The sequence below is a fragment of the Beta vulgaris genome, chromosome 1, assembly GCF_026745355.1.
Source record: "Beta vulgaris subsp. vulgaris cultivar EL10 chromosome 1, EL10.2, whole genome shotgun sequence".
NCBI lineage: Eukaryota > Viridiplantae > Streptophyta > Magnoliopsida > Caryophyllales > Amaranthaceae > Beta > Beta vulgaris.
Window position 1 is genome coordinate 62,475,690 of NC_079202.1, and position 16,443 is coordinate 62,492,132.

Sequence of the window (16,443 nt, forward strand, 5' to 3'; positions counted from 1 at the left end):
ATGGAGATTTTAAGGGTACTTACCTAATACTCCCTCCGTTTCCTAAAGATCTTCCCTCTTTCCGTTTAAGGGTGTTTCCAAAAGATCTTCCCTCTTTTGCTTTATTCCTTATTTGGCAAAACAAATTTTCCTATTTACCTTCTCATGTCACTATCATATGGTCCACCATTACATTATTAATTCAATTTTACTCCCTTTATCTCTTCTATTTTAACCCTTTTTTATTTGTTTATTTATCTTAACCCCTTTATCTCTCCTACTTTACTCACACCATGCCCCACACAACTTGATTTTCCTTGATATCTGTAGGAACAGTAAGTGGGAAGATCTTTAGGAAACGGAGGGAGTAAAATTACACTTAAAATTCATTCCCATAACCGTTATTTATTAACGACTACCAAATGGGCCATAAAGATTATAGAAAATACTACCCTTTTTTATATAGATGTATAATATTGATTTTTTAAATGCTATTTACATTTTTTGTTTTGTCCCTCTTCTAATACGTATGTAAAGAAGAATGTACTCATGTGATATCTTGTTAGATTCATCATAATATGAATTAACCTAAAATGATCTTTATTTTATGTTTTTATTTATGTATGATTAGAAGTATTAATGCCCAAAATTTGCATTAAAGAATGTCTCAAGTCCTTTAGGTACAACTATTAAAGAAAGAACTAGTTATTAGACTCGGGCTATGCCCCGGGTAAGAAAAAATTTTATTTATTACTATAATACTTTATGATAATAACACTAAATAAAACCTAGCCTAGTGGTTAAAACTTTAGTATATGTACTTGAGGTCTTGGGATCAAATCCTATACTATACAATTTCTTAATTTGTGACACAGTTTCTTGTTTTCGCACGCCTTTTAATATATTTGTATAGATGAAGTAGAAAAAAAACATAACCAATTCAAGAAAAAATGATAAGACATAAAATCTCTTAAGAGTTGAACAGTTAAGAAACTGAAGAATACTTAGTTAAATGGTTCAACAAAGAAAGAAAAATATTTGGTCAGATAGTTCGACAGGAGACTAGTTGTATAAGTAAATATGTTATGCCATCTTTTTCTTAATTTAAATAAAGGAATTGGTGAATTAGTCTTGATGTATTAGACCAATGGTCAATTTTTTGATTAGTTAATTAATGAAACTTATAAGTAACTTGATGTTCTTAATATTCAATTGCAACTTGCTCCTACGTCATGCTTATCCAAATGCTGTGTCTGCTGATGTAAGAAGATTAGTTGCTAGTATACAATTACTATTCTAACTACAAACGCATATCTCTGATAAATTAGTACTTTTTAAGAAAGAGAATTTAAATTCGACCCCGTACGTTTATACCAGTCAACTTTTTAGCCCGTTCGATATTATCGTCAGTTTTCAATTTTTGATTTTACGAATTAAAGTCATATGATATAAAGAGTATAATAAATTTAAAATTAACCATATTTATGATGAACATGTGATCAATTTTGAAATCTGACAATAAATATCTGAAAATTATTTTTTCTGATTTTCATAAGTTTGTTTCTGGTTTTCAAAATTACTGAAAACTGAAGATAAAAAAGGACAACAAACGAGCCCTTAGTCCCTTACTTTTAAATTTTAAGTCTTTAGTTGGCATGGTGCAACTTTATTAGGGTAAGTTTAGGAAAAATTGACAATTATCTTAACTTTCAGCGAGTTTTAGTGACTTTAAATTCACAAAAAAATTAAAAATCTTACCTATGTCCTACTTCTCTCCCTTCACTAAAACCCTTTTGGTACACATCTTACAAAGTTATGACCTATTAAGCCAGTTTCAAATTACTAACCCTAGTAAAAGTTATTACCCTTAAAGTAAGGACCTACAGACTGCACACATTAATTAATAGTTCAGACCTTTTAAAAAAAAAAACCAAAAAAACGTTCAAACATCTATTGTCAATTTTTCTGTTAAGTTTTAACATTTTCCTTAGATTAATTACATAAACATTCTCTTGATGAAATTTGAGTTAGATATATTTTTCAATTTTTTATATTATAATCATTAGTTTTGCTGAAACTAAAATAATGACAAATTACTATATACTATAGAGATTATTCAGTTTAGCTATATATTTTCCTAATATATTGTAAAAAATTTAGAAAATCTTGTATAAGTCAAGATTCTAGAGTAGGGTCATCATAAGAAACAAAAAGAGTATGTAAAATGTTGTAAGATTTATTTTAGTGGACTATAGATTTAAAATATCAACTTTTTCTAATTTCTTCCAATAATTCTAAATATTAATGATTAAATCTGAGCGTTTGCAACAAAAAATTTTTTTGAGGGGAAAAGTCGGTACCATTCTCATTCATTCATAAACAACATGTCCATCAATACATACGGATTAACCTCTTCGAGACAATGATTTTCCCATATTTGTTCAACGCCAAAAGGTACTAATTTGACTATCCGAAATAGATATCTTCTAAGACAGAATCAATATCAAAAGGAAACGGAGATAGTACTACATAATAAGATATCTTCTAAGACAGAATCAATATCACAAAAATAGATCATAGCTTTGAGAGTCTCGTAATGATAACTTGACTATCCGATTCAAGTTCAACATCCTTACATCCAAACCTCTTGGTCGTACGAATAGCCATCAAGAGTGTTTGCAACTATCGAAAAGTGTTGCATTGCATTAAAAAAAAGTGTTGCAAAGCTTGCAACTAAAAAAAATACAAAAGGATATTTATATATAAAAAAAGAATAAGATGATACTCAAGTATATAATTTCAATCTTTCAAAAGAAAAAAACAGTATACAATTTCAATATGAGTTTTTAAAAGTCAATTACTTGTTTAAATTCCAACCGAAATTTGATAGTGGCTGAAATCTGAAGATGTTGACTGTTTATCAAATGCAATCTTAAATTTAATCATCTATAAGAAAACAAAACCTTCTCCCACAAACAGAACTAGAAAGTGGTTAACATATTGGATTTATACATCCGTGAACAAGTTTCAAGTTTGTACTGTTTTCCTTGGACTTTTTTTACATAAATGTTGATGATAATATAAATTAGGAGCATGAATTAGTAATGAAATTCAGATAGCAATAAGTAACAAATGATACCTCTCAAATAGACATATAGTTACATATACAAACTTATTACTAATGTTTGTATTCATGACATTGTAGAATATATGATCATAAAGAGGTGAATACTTTCTCTATTTGTCAATATTTACTTTAATTTGTTTTTCAAGACTCGCCAATATACAACTTTAACTATAATATTATTAACTATTGCTATTAAAAATCAGAAGAATAAAAAAATTGAACATATTTATTACGACAAATAGATTTAATAACATTTTACATAATATGTTTCTTTGATTAGTAAAAATACCATGGTTAACTTACGGTATATAAATAATGTCAAGAAAACTAATCAACGACACAAATTATTAGAATAGGCTGTCTAATTTTAACATAAAAACAGACGAACCCAATACTGAATTATCTTTAACAAGCCCATTCTATTTCACTCTAACTTAACACTATCCTAATCATCCATTCTCTTCTTCCTTTGTTTTCTTTATTCTCGAACTATAACAGACAATTTCAAAAAATAACTTAGTAGTCTTACCGAAAGGATTAAACTAATCACTAAGTGGATTAAACTATTCACTGAATAGGTTATAGAATGTCATTATTGAATAGATTATACTGGTTACGAAATAGATAAACTACTCCGTAAATAGATTAAATTAGTCACTATATTAGAAAAAGTGACATGTTCTCTTCTTTATATTGAACTTGAACCGTGCCTAATTTTAAACTAAAAGTAGTTATTCTCTTATAAGACCAATCGAATCAACTATGTAATATATGAAGAGAGTAATCAACGACAACTCACCACCTCAATCAAAATTTCAAATTTCAATAAAATAATGATTATAAATATGTCAGTTCACTAGAATAAATATCTAAAGATATCATATTAGAAATCTATAAATAATATTAGGTCACTATATAGTCTATATGCATGCATATCATATGATTTAACAAAACTCTAAGTACTGTATATACCAAAATCTAATTCTGAGTACAGTAACAAACATGGATGTAATTTTACTTTTTTTTACTTAAATTATCAGCAAAAACACGTTTCAAATGCATTACATCTAAACCAAACGTTCTATTTCTTGGAAATTTCCTTGCTTAGCAAACCAACTAATATAACTTAACCATCATCACCTTAAGCTACTTTGGAGGTGACAAAAAATACTGTAGCCAATATATACTGCCTTCTTTTTCACCCAAATTTTGTGCTTAGGCAAGTATACGAGTACTTACTAAGGTTGGAGCTCCCCTCGTGCGGAGGATCTCCTAACCTTCTTTTTTCTTACCTTTGTAAAAAAAAGTATACGAGTACTTTAGTATAAACTTGGAATTATCTGGACAAAATTGAATTCGGCCAAAAATCACTAATTAGTGGAGCAGATTTTGATTTTGATACTCTTGAAACATTTTCACATGGAAAGTCTAAAGCATTAGTTGAAATTCCTAAGTAATCAGCATATACAAACTTCAGATGACGTCTGCTAAACTGTATGTTAATATGTACAACTACACAATAACAGATGGCATAAAATACTATCATATAAACTTCATTTCTGACCTTTGCCAAGATATTCAAGCTGGTTCCATTAGCATCTTTCAAATATTTTGTAGAGCTTCTCCAATGAAGCTACCTGTAATTTAAAATTTTAAGTATACTTTCATAAAAAGGACATCACAACTATATTGCTCGGACTCTTCATTTCACCTCAAGTACCCGTGTCGGATCCTCGACACTCGGACATGAGTGGGACACTTGGACACTTTGTTTTGGGCTAAAAAATTCCAAAAAATACCCGAGTCGGACACTTGGACACGTACACGTGTCGGACATGGGTACCCGAGTCCGAGCAACATAGCATCACATTGAGAAAATAAACAATACTCCCTTTCTTTCTTTTTAATAATAACCCATGTTTCAATACCCCAAAACAAAAATTTATTTGGCAAGTTAAAGTCTGAAAGTCTCCCATTTCAGCCTTTATGAACCATCAACTAAAACCTTTGAAGTAAGACTACAACTTATCGATGACTGTGACTGTGATGTGAAACTTTAAACGATGGAGGATAGTCATGGTAGTTGAATTCAATACCTAAAACCATTAATTAAGCACTTCCGGCTGGATTTAATAGGCGGTACTGAATGATGGTAATAGCAAGTACAATCAAGACCTCTTGATCATGGTAATGGAATCTCAACCCAAATATGTAACTTCCTTCGCAAATTTTCATTCCCACTAAATACCACACCTAAATGTGTGGTAATGGATAATCATGCAAATTAAAGAAGAAAAACACATATTTGAGGATGGTTTCCATTAGCATGGACATTGATATGATTTTCTTTTACATAACCAGACTAAAATTCATTACCTTTACCGTCATTTAAAATCGACCAAACAGGCTGAATAAGCAAGACTGACATATGGTATAGCTGTGATAAAACACTATAAATGGTGAAGGATAGTTAATTAAATTTCAATTCCTAAATCATTAACTAAAAACTTAAGACCATTTTAAGTACGACCCGATGTGATGGAGAACTTCAGATGGTGATGAAGCATAGTTATGGCATTTAAACTCAATTCCTATAAGAACGGAGGGAGTATTAAATCTCATTTATGATCAAGGGAAAGATTAGACATGAGAGTGTATGCTTTTGTTACCTGTACAAATGTCCCGTTGTTAGCCATTGATTTAGGGGGTTTAAGAAATAGTCTCATAGCAGGAACTAGGATGTGCTGCACAGACCATTCGCGTTGTGCCCAGGCTGTCTCTGCCTCTGCAAGTAATTCATGTTCAATCTCATTGTCCCCACCCTCTATAGTATCTGAGGAAAAAAAGGAAGAGCTTTTAAAAGAAAATTCTTGTATATATTCGAAATTTATTCAAGATGATAACTAATTGTAAGGTACTCCGAGAACTTCGATGTGGAAGGATATTGTATACCAGATCTGTTCAGTTCTTCATCAAGTGATACTACGACAGGTTTTCTTCGATAATGTTGTAAGCCATCACCCGACGGGTTTGGCAAAATAGGCGGATGCATGGCATAGAAATTTGCAAGAGCAGCTGAGATTGTTTGAAAGCAACTTCTCTCATCCTCCCAGTTAACCTGCAAGAGAAGTAGAAAACCATGCATCAGACAGCTAAACAAGTACAGAAAGATCAAAATGCATAACTCTTCTGTTCAACTTATTTTCGGTCCTTGTAAGAAAAATAAGTTCTAGATAAGTTCTAAATAAATTCAGAAAGGTCTAATAAGTTCACATAGTTCGGATAAGTTCAGTACAGCAAAAATAAGGTTTGACACACGCATAAAATAAATCCAGCTACGGTCCAATTAGGACTAATACGTTCAGATAAGCAAATCAAAGTTGAAAAGAACACCCCCTCACTCTCATTAGCTTTCAATTGCAAGGCCAAGTAAAAAAAGGGAAAATAACAGTTACGACATTACACATGACATTCAGAAGAACAACCAAGAATTGCAAATTAAGAAGGAAGATTGTAGCAGCAATTAACAGAAATGAGCACGATACTTGCATCATTGCCGAGACAAAGAACAAATTCAGGAACGCGATCCATGTCAGGTGTGTACTGATCAAGTATGACAGGAAGCCTAGACAGATTGCCTTGGGGGTCGATATAAATGCAGAAATACTCCTCCAGCATTTCAGTTTTTCCCTTCAGTAGCTCAGTATTCATCTGGAGACCAAATAATTCAAATTAGTTGCATTACAAGACATTTGCCAGAGGGTGTAAAAGGAACATCCATAGTCATAAGTGACCTACGGTTCTAAAGCCACATGAAGCTTTAACAGAGTACAGAGAATACCTAAAATAAGAAAATGTTTTGAGATAATGAATGTGGCAACTGTAGCAAGTGGTCATTTAGTTGAACATAGGAAGGGATGTTTCGTAGAAAATATTTAACCAATAAGCTATATGACAGTTCCACTTACCATACTTTGTGATGTCAGCCAAACCAACACTAATACAAGCAACATACCTATATAAATGGTTGAAGAAAGGGTGGAGGGTGTTCCTAAACCTAGCACCCAAAGACTCTTCCAGGAGAAGTGGATAAAGAGAGAAGTAATAACCTCGGCAATTTTTTTCCTCAGATCATCATTGTCACTGCCATCTGCATCAGTATCTTCCTCTTTCAGTGCCAGCATTATTAACTCAGGCAGTGGCGCAGGATCACTCAATTGTATAGCGTTAAAATGAGCAAAACGACGCAGGACTTGCTGGTACATGAGTTCCTTGCTGAACAAAGGAAAGGAGAAAGATAGTGTTAAGACAGCTCGCATAGCAAGCATACAACGGCGGAAGTAAACAGCAGTAATAATGGATGCTTAGATCTACATGCACTTGCACAAACTAGAGTAACTTCCAACTGACAGCAGGGGACATGAAGAAACTTAACTATATTTTTTCCCTTTCAACCTGTAACTGCTACAAATTAAGCCCCAAATTGTGTACTTTAGGCTACATCTGTACAATGATTCTGCAAACCCCTACAGTGGACCCAATAAACTGGAAGTTTAATCCTAAGCCTACACTAACTCTTTACAATGTAGGCGAGAGTCCAGAAGAATACGATACAGATGGACTAAATGTCCACTGAACAATTCTTTTTGTACTATAAACACCAGAATATTCAGTGTTGACCCAAGAGAACAAAAAAAGTAGTATTAATACCTCAAGTTTACTACATTTACTAGATAAAGATGAGTCTGATACTGTAGCAATGCGAAAACATCATCTGCCATTCCAACATAAGTGCAGCCTCTGACGATTTCAAGCAGGCCTGAACAAAGTAACAAATCAATAAACTCAACAGACGAGAACATGGAAAGAAAAAATATGACTGAAATCGGGATCACTTCAGAGGCATACAATATCATACGGAAAACTCACCAGAATGATAGCTATTATCAATTTCATCAATAAGCTCCTGAATGCTTGTAAGATCTGCACTCTCCTTAGGATTTCGCCTCTGTCTGATAGAAGACCTAGAACAATCATTTTGCTTCTCTGTTATTAGGTATATCACCAACACAACAAGTCCATAAGATTTGAAAATATCTTATTTTTCAGCAATTCATTTGAACTTTTTATCAGCAAGCAGATTATCTCCTCTACTATTGCATTCAAACATCTTAGCAAAAAGAAATGAACGATCATGTGTAAACTAAGCACCACAACTTGACAAGCTAACAAAAGATAAATGCTGTATATTTCAACTCGCAGGACAAAGCTTGCTGACGCAAGGGAGCAACATGGCATGATTACGGGGAACCATTAGTCATAACATATGTCATGTAGTGAAAGGTATAGGACAAACAAAAAATGATGTACTTGTAATCAATGAATCTGTTATGATAAGATCTTACAAGGTGTAATTGCTGAACAACAGCGGTAGCACACCTAGCATCAGAGAGCAAGGCTAATTAGCACCACATTAGGTAACTTTTTTGTAGAGAAGTTCAGTGAACATTATCGTGAACGAGTAGACTCTAGAGTCTGCCATTCCATCAGCTCTTCATTCTAATTCCCCGGTCAACTAACATTCTGGGTTTCACAACCATAACTAGTATATAATAGACATAACGAAGAGTGTACTTTGAATTTCCAAAATTTCAGGAATGAATATCTCGTATTGATAGGATTCATCAAAACATGTTCATTCCTATAGCAAGTTTGAGGAAGGGCATTAAAAGAAGATTGTTAGGCAGATAATTGAAGTGCCAAAGCGCATGGAAAACATTGAGAAAGAGGATAGAATGGATAAGAAAAACTCACAGCACACCCTGGTACTTTCTACTTTCTAGTTTGTAGACCAAGAAACTTGAATATATTTGGATTTCGAAAATTATTATCCTGCTAATCTTGCTTTCCTTTCAGTCCTTTAAAAAACAGAATTTATGCTTTCACACCACAAGACAGTAACCAGGTTCATTTTATCCCTTCTTTGTCAAAGATAATTAAGAAAAAATCGAAGGAGAGCTCGAGAAACATTTTTAAACTTCCAACCTGTCCTAAATCAAAATGAAGAAAGAGTTAAAAACTTATAATATAGATCATCTCATAATAGAGAGGTAAAAAATACTGTTCAAAGAATTGTATGTTTAAACAGATCAAATAACGTCAGCACACGTTAACAAGCTAGTGGTGATCTCTATCAAGTTCCGAGCCATATCAATATAACGAGTTCAAGGCTATAAGCAAACTTTACTGCTTCAACAAAATTAACAAGGTTCAGCTTCTAACAAACAGCAAGGTCCAACATACACATACCACATTTTCTTTTGTCTGACAGATACACATGTTAAACCAACATCCATCATCTCTTATATGCAAAAGCAAAACTTTTACGGAGAGAACTGCTGGATATTCAAATTTTACTGCCTCCATAATCTCAACTACTGGGTGTGTCTTCCCAAAATACACCCATATCACTAGTAACCAATTTAATAGGTAACTTTTCCTTCCTAGATTTTAGCAGCCTTCCTCCTCAAAAAACTCCCTTCACCGTATACAAGAAGCCCAGACCCATTATGTCCCAAAGATGAGAATAAAGCTTCCAAAGATTGAAGCTTCAGAACTAAAAAGAATAAAAACACTACATAAATCAACAAAAGGCATGTACTCTCTCCGGTCTTTATTAGTTTACCCCTTTCTTTTGCACAGAGTTTTAGGAGTAATAATGTTGTGGGTCATAGAAAGAAAGAAAAACTATTATTTTATATTAAAGTTGAATGTATGTGTGATGAAAAATTAGTGGACATCCCAAAAAGGAATAGGGGTAAACTAATAAAGACCGGAGGGAGTAATACATTAAATTATGGTAGAATCAGACCCGACTTCCAAATGGGTATTGACAGAATTAAGCATTTACATTTTTGGCATGCTGGAAAAAGGCAGCGGAGAAAAAAATTGAGCATAGATGCAATGAAGGCAAAAATCCCAAGCCCTATCATCAATGATATACCTGCTACTATTAAATCCATTATGAATTGTATACTCAATAGACCCGATATCTCTCTCTGTTCACTCAATCTCTCATCTCTCTCCGTGGAATGTTCAGTAGAAGATGAAATTACAAGGGAACATTTTGTGAGGAGAAGTTATGGAAAGCTCATACCTAGTTATTTATCGCACAAAAGTTGCACAGATTTTGGCTAAAATTGCCACAGGAATTGAAAGCTACAATATTTAATAGATAAGTATAAAGTTGGCTAAAGTATTAAGAAGTTTGGGTGGGTTATAGATGGATTGATTTTGGTATGAAGTTATACATGGATTCATAATGGATAACAAGGGGTAGTAGGTTGGAGTGGTGGCCGTCAGGTGGCTAAAGTATTAAGAAGTTTGGGTTATAGATGGATTAATTTTGGTATGAAGTTATACATGGATTCATAATGGGTAACAAGGGGTAGTAGGTCGGAGTGGTGGCCGTCAGGGAGGAGGGCAGTTGGCGGTGGCCAGTGGCGGTAAGGGGAAGCCATGGAAGGAGAGATAAAAAGGTTGGGTGGGGATTATCTTTGACAATAAAATTGAGCAACCAATTGCAAAGTGACATGCGGCCCTGGCAATCTATCTCACAGGTTAAGATAGTTCAGATGAGTATTAGGAAAGACACGCCTAATAGTTGGAATTATTTTGAAATTAACCATAGTTGGGACTATTAAAAGCAGACGACCCATGATTGAGATTATTATAATCAATTTTTTCTTTTTTTTGTTAGATGCAACATTTACCATTTTGGTGAGTGGGTAGATAATCCAATGTTGCATATAAAAATACGGAGATAGTAAATAGAAGATACTTTATATTAGCAGATAAAAACAATTACAGCAAGTCATAAAAGTAACAATGCAGCATCAGTGAAGTCCCACCTTACAGAATTCAAACTAGCATTTCTTTCCAGCTGGGTTGAGGGCTTAACTTGCATGTATGCATGCAACCTTCCTGCAGGGTCCGATGAATCAGTTCTAACCATCTTTCTTACTGGAACTTTCTGTGACTTTGATGCTGTAGTTGCACCTCCTACGAGAAAAGGCATCAATTTGTCAAAATAATACTCTTGATAGAAAAGAAGTGGGGAAAAAACTGTGACTATAATGCATAACTGCATCACATTAACATCTTTCAGTGTTGGTCATGCAGGGTCCCAATAATTAACGAATAATTCATTATCAGTAAGGCCTTGCTCAAAAGACGAAATGTATTAGCTTCAGTTTCCTCATTGGATGGAGGCATTTCAGGCCCTGCTATTAAAGTCTGTCCTAAAGCATGTGCCCATTTCATGATTATTCCAAATCTTATCAAACTTCTTCACAGGTTAAAGAATATGTTGCAAATACATTTTTTTTTTTCTTTTTCATTTAAGGCTAAAAACAAGACCGTATTCGTACCTGAAGCTGAGGGACCAAAATGGGTATCTTTGCGTGTTACTGCAGCAACTGAGGGGGAGGGCTGATTCAAGCATCCAATAAAATGGTTAAAAGAAGTTCAGTATATGAGAGGGAAAATTAAAGAGACTGAAACGAAAGGACAACACAGAAAACACAAGATGTCCTCACTCTGCACAATGCAATTAACAAGCCAAGGCTACGAAAGCCCCATTAGGAAAGCCTTTTTTAAAGCAAGACCCTCTTAATACTTCTCTGTTCCAGTAAATCTTCCTAGAAAAACCTGGCAACACACCTGAAGAATCCTACCAAAATATGAATATTCCAATAGGAAAGTCTTTTTTAAAGCAAGGCCCTCTTAATACTTCTCTGTTCCAGTAAATCTTCCTAGAAAAACCTGGCAACACACCTGAAGAATCCTATCAAAATATGAATATTCCAATTCACATAATATTGGAAGACGGACACAACGTTATAACTAATCCATGTGATTAACTGGTTGTGTATAGCAGCAAGAAATTCATTATTTATTTATGTCTTCATAGAGAGAGGTGAAGGATTACATATAGTAGAGAATAGAGATGATGAATTAATACCTTTTATATACCGCTTTGTAATACAACTACCTTAAAAGAAAATTTGTTCTAAATACTTCCATTTCAAATTAATTGTCACTTCCAAACTTATGGTTCGCTAAACCAAGCCCCTTAGCATGGAAGGAGAGAATGAGAAAGATGTGGTTTAATGAGGCATACAATGTCTTGAGGTCAAAAAATCCCGTCAATTGGTAGTGGTGATCATCTAATTCACAATAAACTACAGAGATAGTTGTCTGAACCCCCCCCCCCCCAACATATTATTTAAACACTTCCATCAAAGAGCCAGACATGACGCACCACGCCAACACGTCTACAACTCCAAATGGAAAACTTTCTACTTAATGCACCTGGTAATCCACAGGGCTCGGAAAGCAAGAAGGATAGTTGAGATCCTAAGGTTCGTTCTGCACAAGAACTAGAGTTTGCAAACAAATATCAGAAACCCTACTTTGCAAGAAAACATTCCTCAAAATGCAACGGAAGCCCAACCCCCCCCCCCCCAAAAAAAAAAAAAGAGAAAAGCAGATGATAATAAATTATTGCAGGCTCCATAATAGTCACAAGTGTGCAGCTCCTGTAGCATAAATTATTACCTGTTCTTCAAATATTCTTGTCTCGTTGGAATTTGTTAATTGCAGTTCAACTTCTGACTGTATCTTCTCAATTACAACTTCCTGATTCAGAAGGCTTACCTGCGAATCAACCAGACAAAAAATGTCTTATCCATCAATAATAGAAACAGAACCAGCGAGAAGGATCATAAGCAGTGTCACAGACATCTCAATAAATTTTAGAGGTCACCGGATGGACAAATCTGAATATGGTTATCCAATTGTAACCACTTCGGAAAGGTCATATATGTTTAGAAGCTTCCATGCATAATCTATATGACATGAACATATCTATCAAGAGATATTATTTCTCGTGGAAGTGAACAAAGCACGTGTCAAGTAGGGTGATAAAGTAAATTCTAGAAAAAAGATTCAGACACCCCGTGCAATAAAAGCATAAAATCAGAACTGAATGAAGCCACAAGAAAGGGTATATTTACTACAATCATCAAATGTAAGAGGATTGAACAAAAAACCAAGCATGTGAAGATCAGTTACCTAAAATATCTTTTTTTACCTCTCGTTTTGTCGGATGTATGTTCACATCAACATGCTCAGGTGGCAAGGTAATTGACATATATACAAAAGGTTTTGATGCTCTAGGTAGGGTTGCAGCATAAACAATTTCTATAGCTCTTTTCAAAGCAGAGCACTCGACCAACCTATCTGGAAGAAATTCCAATAAATAGTTAATGATGTATGAAACTAAAATAAATGCTGCCATACAGCTAGAAAAACATTCAGCCAATGATACATTGTTGAAACTTGAGTTGAAGCTAGTTCATTGATGAAAATACATCTTTTACCTTTTCCACGGAATTTATAATAAAAGAGGGGAGAGAGGGGTGTATCTCAACCAAGGAAATAATTAATATCCACTTACAGGTATAATGTGCATTACACGTACCATTAATGAACAGCACCATAGTTATCTTCTTGGCTACGTAATTGGAGTTGGAGATGAAACCTTTCATGTTAAAAATTGAGCTAGATGGATCATCACCTGAGACTTCTATTCTTATAAGATTGCGGGCAACAGATACGCCATAAACAGATCTAATTGCATCAATTCTGGAAGATGTGGCAACAGTGTGAACATCAGCTCTTGCAGCCCCATGCTATTAAAAACAAGAGCACAAAAATTATCGTTTGAGTCAGAATCAGGTTGTAGTTGCAAAATATATAGTTCCTGAAGTAAAAAAGCATTAGAGAATATGAGCACAATGGCTAACCTTTCTACAGGAAAAACCCACACCCATATGATGAATCGCAAACCGACTAAGCAAGTCAACAATCTTTGGATAATCATCACCTGAATTCTGAAGTGTTTTCCTCCTTGCACTCATATTATAGAAAAGGTTTTCGATCTACATTCATCAGAAACAGGTTCAGTTTAAAATCCACTTCTCTTACTCCCTCATCATCTAGATTCCTAGGACAAATAAAGATAAATGATAAAAAGAAAGTAAAGTTCTTCACATTGGCCAAAGATACATTACAGTAACTCATAAACTTAAACTCAGTTAATTCCATGTAATCCTTTCTTCAAAAGATCAAAAATTATGCATGATCATTTACTAAGTATTTAGATTCACTAGGAAATCTTTTTATTGCTCAAACCAATCCTCTTCTTTTCAAGAGAAAACGCGGGCATTCAATCTTACCAACGCAACAAACAAAACACAACTCCCATATCTCCAAACAAACTACGGCTCGTACCATAATCTGAGTTCCTTTTACAGCAGCACAAGGCTTAGGCTCATTCTCCATTACACCATCTCTATAAGAAACCCTAAAACAAACCACAAAAACATCATTATAACCAAAACACAACACCAACACATTTCTCTAACAAGCATTTCATCAAACACTTGATACTCAATCAAAAATCTCACCTATATCCATGCAATTGTCCAGAAGTTATAGTAGTAACCGTCACATGACCTACATAAGTCATACTCGCCAACGCCTCACCTCTAAACCCCATCGATTTAATCGTCTGCAAATCCTCAAATTTCGACAACTTCGACGTCGTATGTCGTTCACAAAGAATCGGCAAATCTTCAACCTAAAAACAAAATCAACAAACGAAATCAATGATAAAATCTTCAACGAAATTCAATTTTTTCTAGGGTTTCATTTTTTTACCCTAATTCCATGGCCGTCGTCGGAGACTTGAATAAGTTTAAGTCCACCATCTTTAACAACGACATTAATGGAGGAAGCTTGAGCATCAAGACTATTCTCGACAAGCTCTTTAATGGCGGAAACTGGCCGTTGAATGACTTCGCCTGCTGCAATGCGATTGATGACTGATTCTTCTAAACGGTGGATTTTGGGGGGTTCTTTTGTTGTTGTTGTTGTTGTAGAAATTAATTCATCATCTTCTTCTTCTATTATCATCTGTTCTTTTTCATCTTCTTCAATAAGTATGGCTTCGTCAGTGAATACTGTTTTCGCCATTGTTGTTGTTTTTGGAGGTCTGAGGAGAGAGAATGAGTTTAAGTTTATTTCAGTCGGTTAGTGTCTGCTTCAATGCTGTGATTTTTTCCCGCCATCTATTTGTAGGATGTAGCAACAAACTTTGGGTTAGGAAAAAAAAATGTCCTCTCTTAAATAAATTAGGGTATATTTTTTTGAAAGGTAATAAAATAACATTAGGCTACTATCCTCGCGATGAGAATATCTAATGTATCGGATAAATAAACGAGGGTATATGTCTATAGTATGTTCAAGAGTATTTGTTTACTAGAAGTTCTCTAAACCCTAATTTATAGTTTTTGGTGTATTATGTGAGAATATACCGATATAGTATAATTATTTTGATTTGATTTTTCTTATGCGTATAGTGTTTTGATTCATAGTTTATTATTGATATAAAGAGATCGTGTATTTAAATTAGTCATGTAAAATTGTTGAGAAGTTCTTATAATTTATAAGAGACATGAGGTTTTATTTACAAGTTCACATATTAATGTTAAAAGATTATAGATTATTTCAATCTTTAAATAGTGAAGTATTTTTATAAATTCAATGCAAAATATAATCTAAATTAAGGAGTTATACATCCACATTTTTTTATCCTAAATAGTATAGGCCATATAATGTTAATATACTTTTAAAAGAAGAATATTGGTATGCCAAATTGATAAGGAGGGACTGAGAAGGGAGTGTGTCCAGTGTCCAGGTGCATTATGACCATGATACACCCAAGACTGATTTTTGCTCATTGGTCATTTAAAAACCTCTAAATGAGCAGATAGAGTTTCAAATGAACAATAAATAGTCTTGGTTGTACTACGCACATGGTACATCCGGTGTATAATAGTATAAGCATGTTTTTTATAACTAGATATTGTAACTTAAATGGTTGTGGATTTGGCAAGATTGAAATATTAATGTCTTCACATGAACATTGTACTCCTTCCGATTCATAACATAAGTTATTTTCCTCATTTAATTAATTTTTGATCCCTTTATGGACCTTTTTGACACGGTTGCTAAAAAACCTTCAATCTTCGCTCAACACTTCAGCCGGTAAGACAACCTATAACATATACATGGCGGTATTGTAGTTACAACAAAGAAGCAAAGTAAAATATATTTGATTAAATTAGATTGTATTCTGTTTTTCTTTAATACTATCGTAGATGTCGTATGACTTTCAATTAATAAAATGTATCTTATTTTTTTTAAAAAAA

At 33.8% G+C, this 16,443-nt stretch overlaps 1 protein-coding gene across 5 annotated transcripts; it reads right to left on the reverse strand.

Annotated features, from left to right (window-relative positions):
* Positions 1-4,456: 4,456 nt before the first annotated feature.
* On the reverse strand, positions 4,457-15,314 carry LOC104899413 (DNA mismatch repair protein MLH1). 5 transcript variants are annotated; one of them, XM_057395833.1, is made up of 16 exons: positions 14,891-15,312; positions 14,638-14,810; positions 14,462-14,534; positions 13,975-14,109; positions 13,650-13,860; positions 13,260-13,408; positions 12,725-12,823; positions 11,536-11,596; positions 11,017-11,167; positions 8,036-8,118; positions 7,817-7,925; positions 7,216-7,381; positions 6,656-6,817; positions 6,059-6,224; positions 5,776-5,939; positions 4,457-4,743 (listed from the first exon to the last, which is right to left on the reverse strand). In XM_057395833.1, the coding sequence occupies exons 1-16, from the start codon at positions 15,203-15,205 to the stop codon at positions 4,699-4,701; spliced, it is 2,262 nt and encodes a 753-aa protein (XP_057251816.1). In that variant the 5' UTR covers positions 15,206-15,312; the 3' UTR covers positions 4,457-4,698. The 5 variants fall into 5 exon arrangements, with proteins under 5 accessions (XP_057251816.1, XP_010684933.2, XP_019106224.2 ...); XM_010686631.4 differs by having other exon boundaries at positions 8,036-8,130; XM_019250679.2 differs by lacking the exons at positions 14,638-14,810; positions 14,891-15,312 and having other exon boundaries at positions 8,036-8,130; positions 14,407-14,534.
* Positions 15,315-16,443: the final 1,129 nt, after the last annotated feature.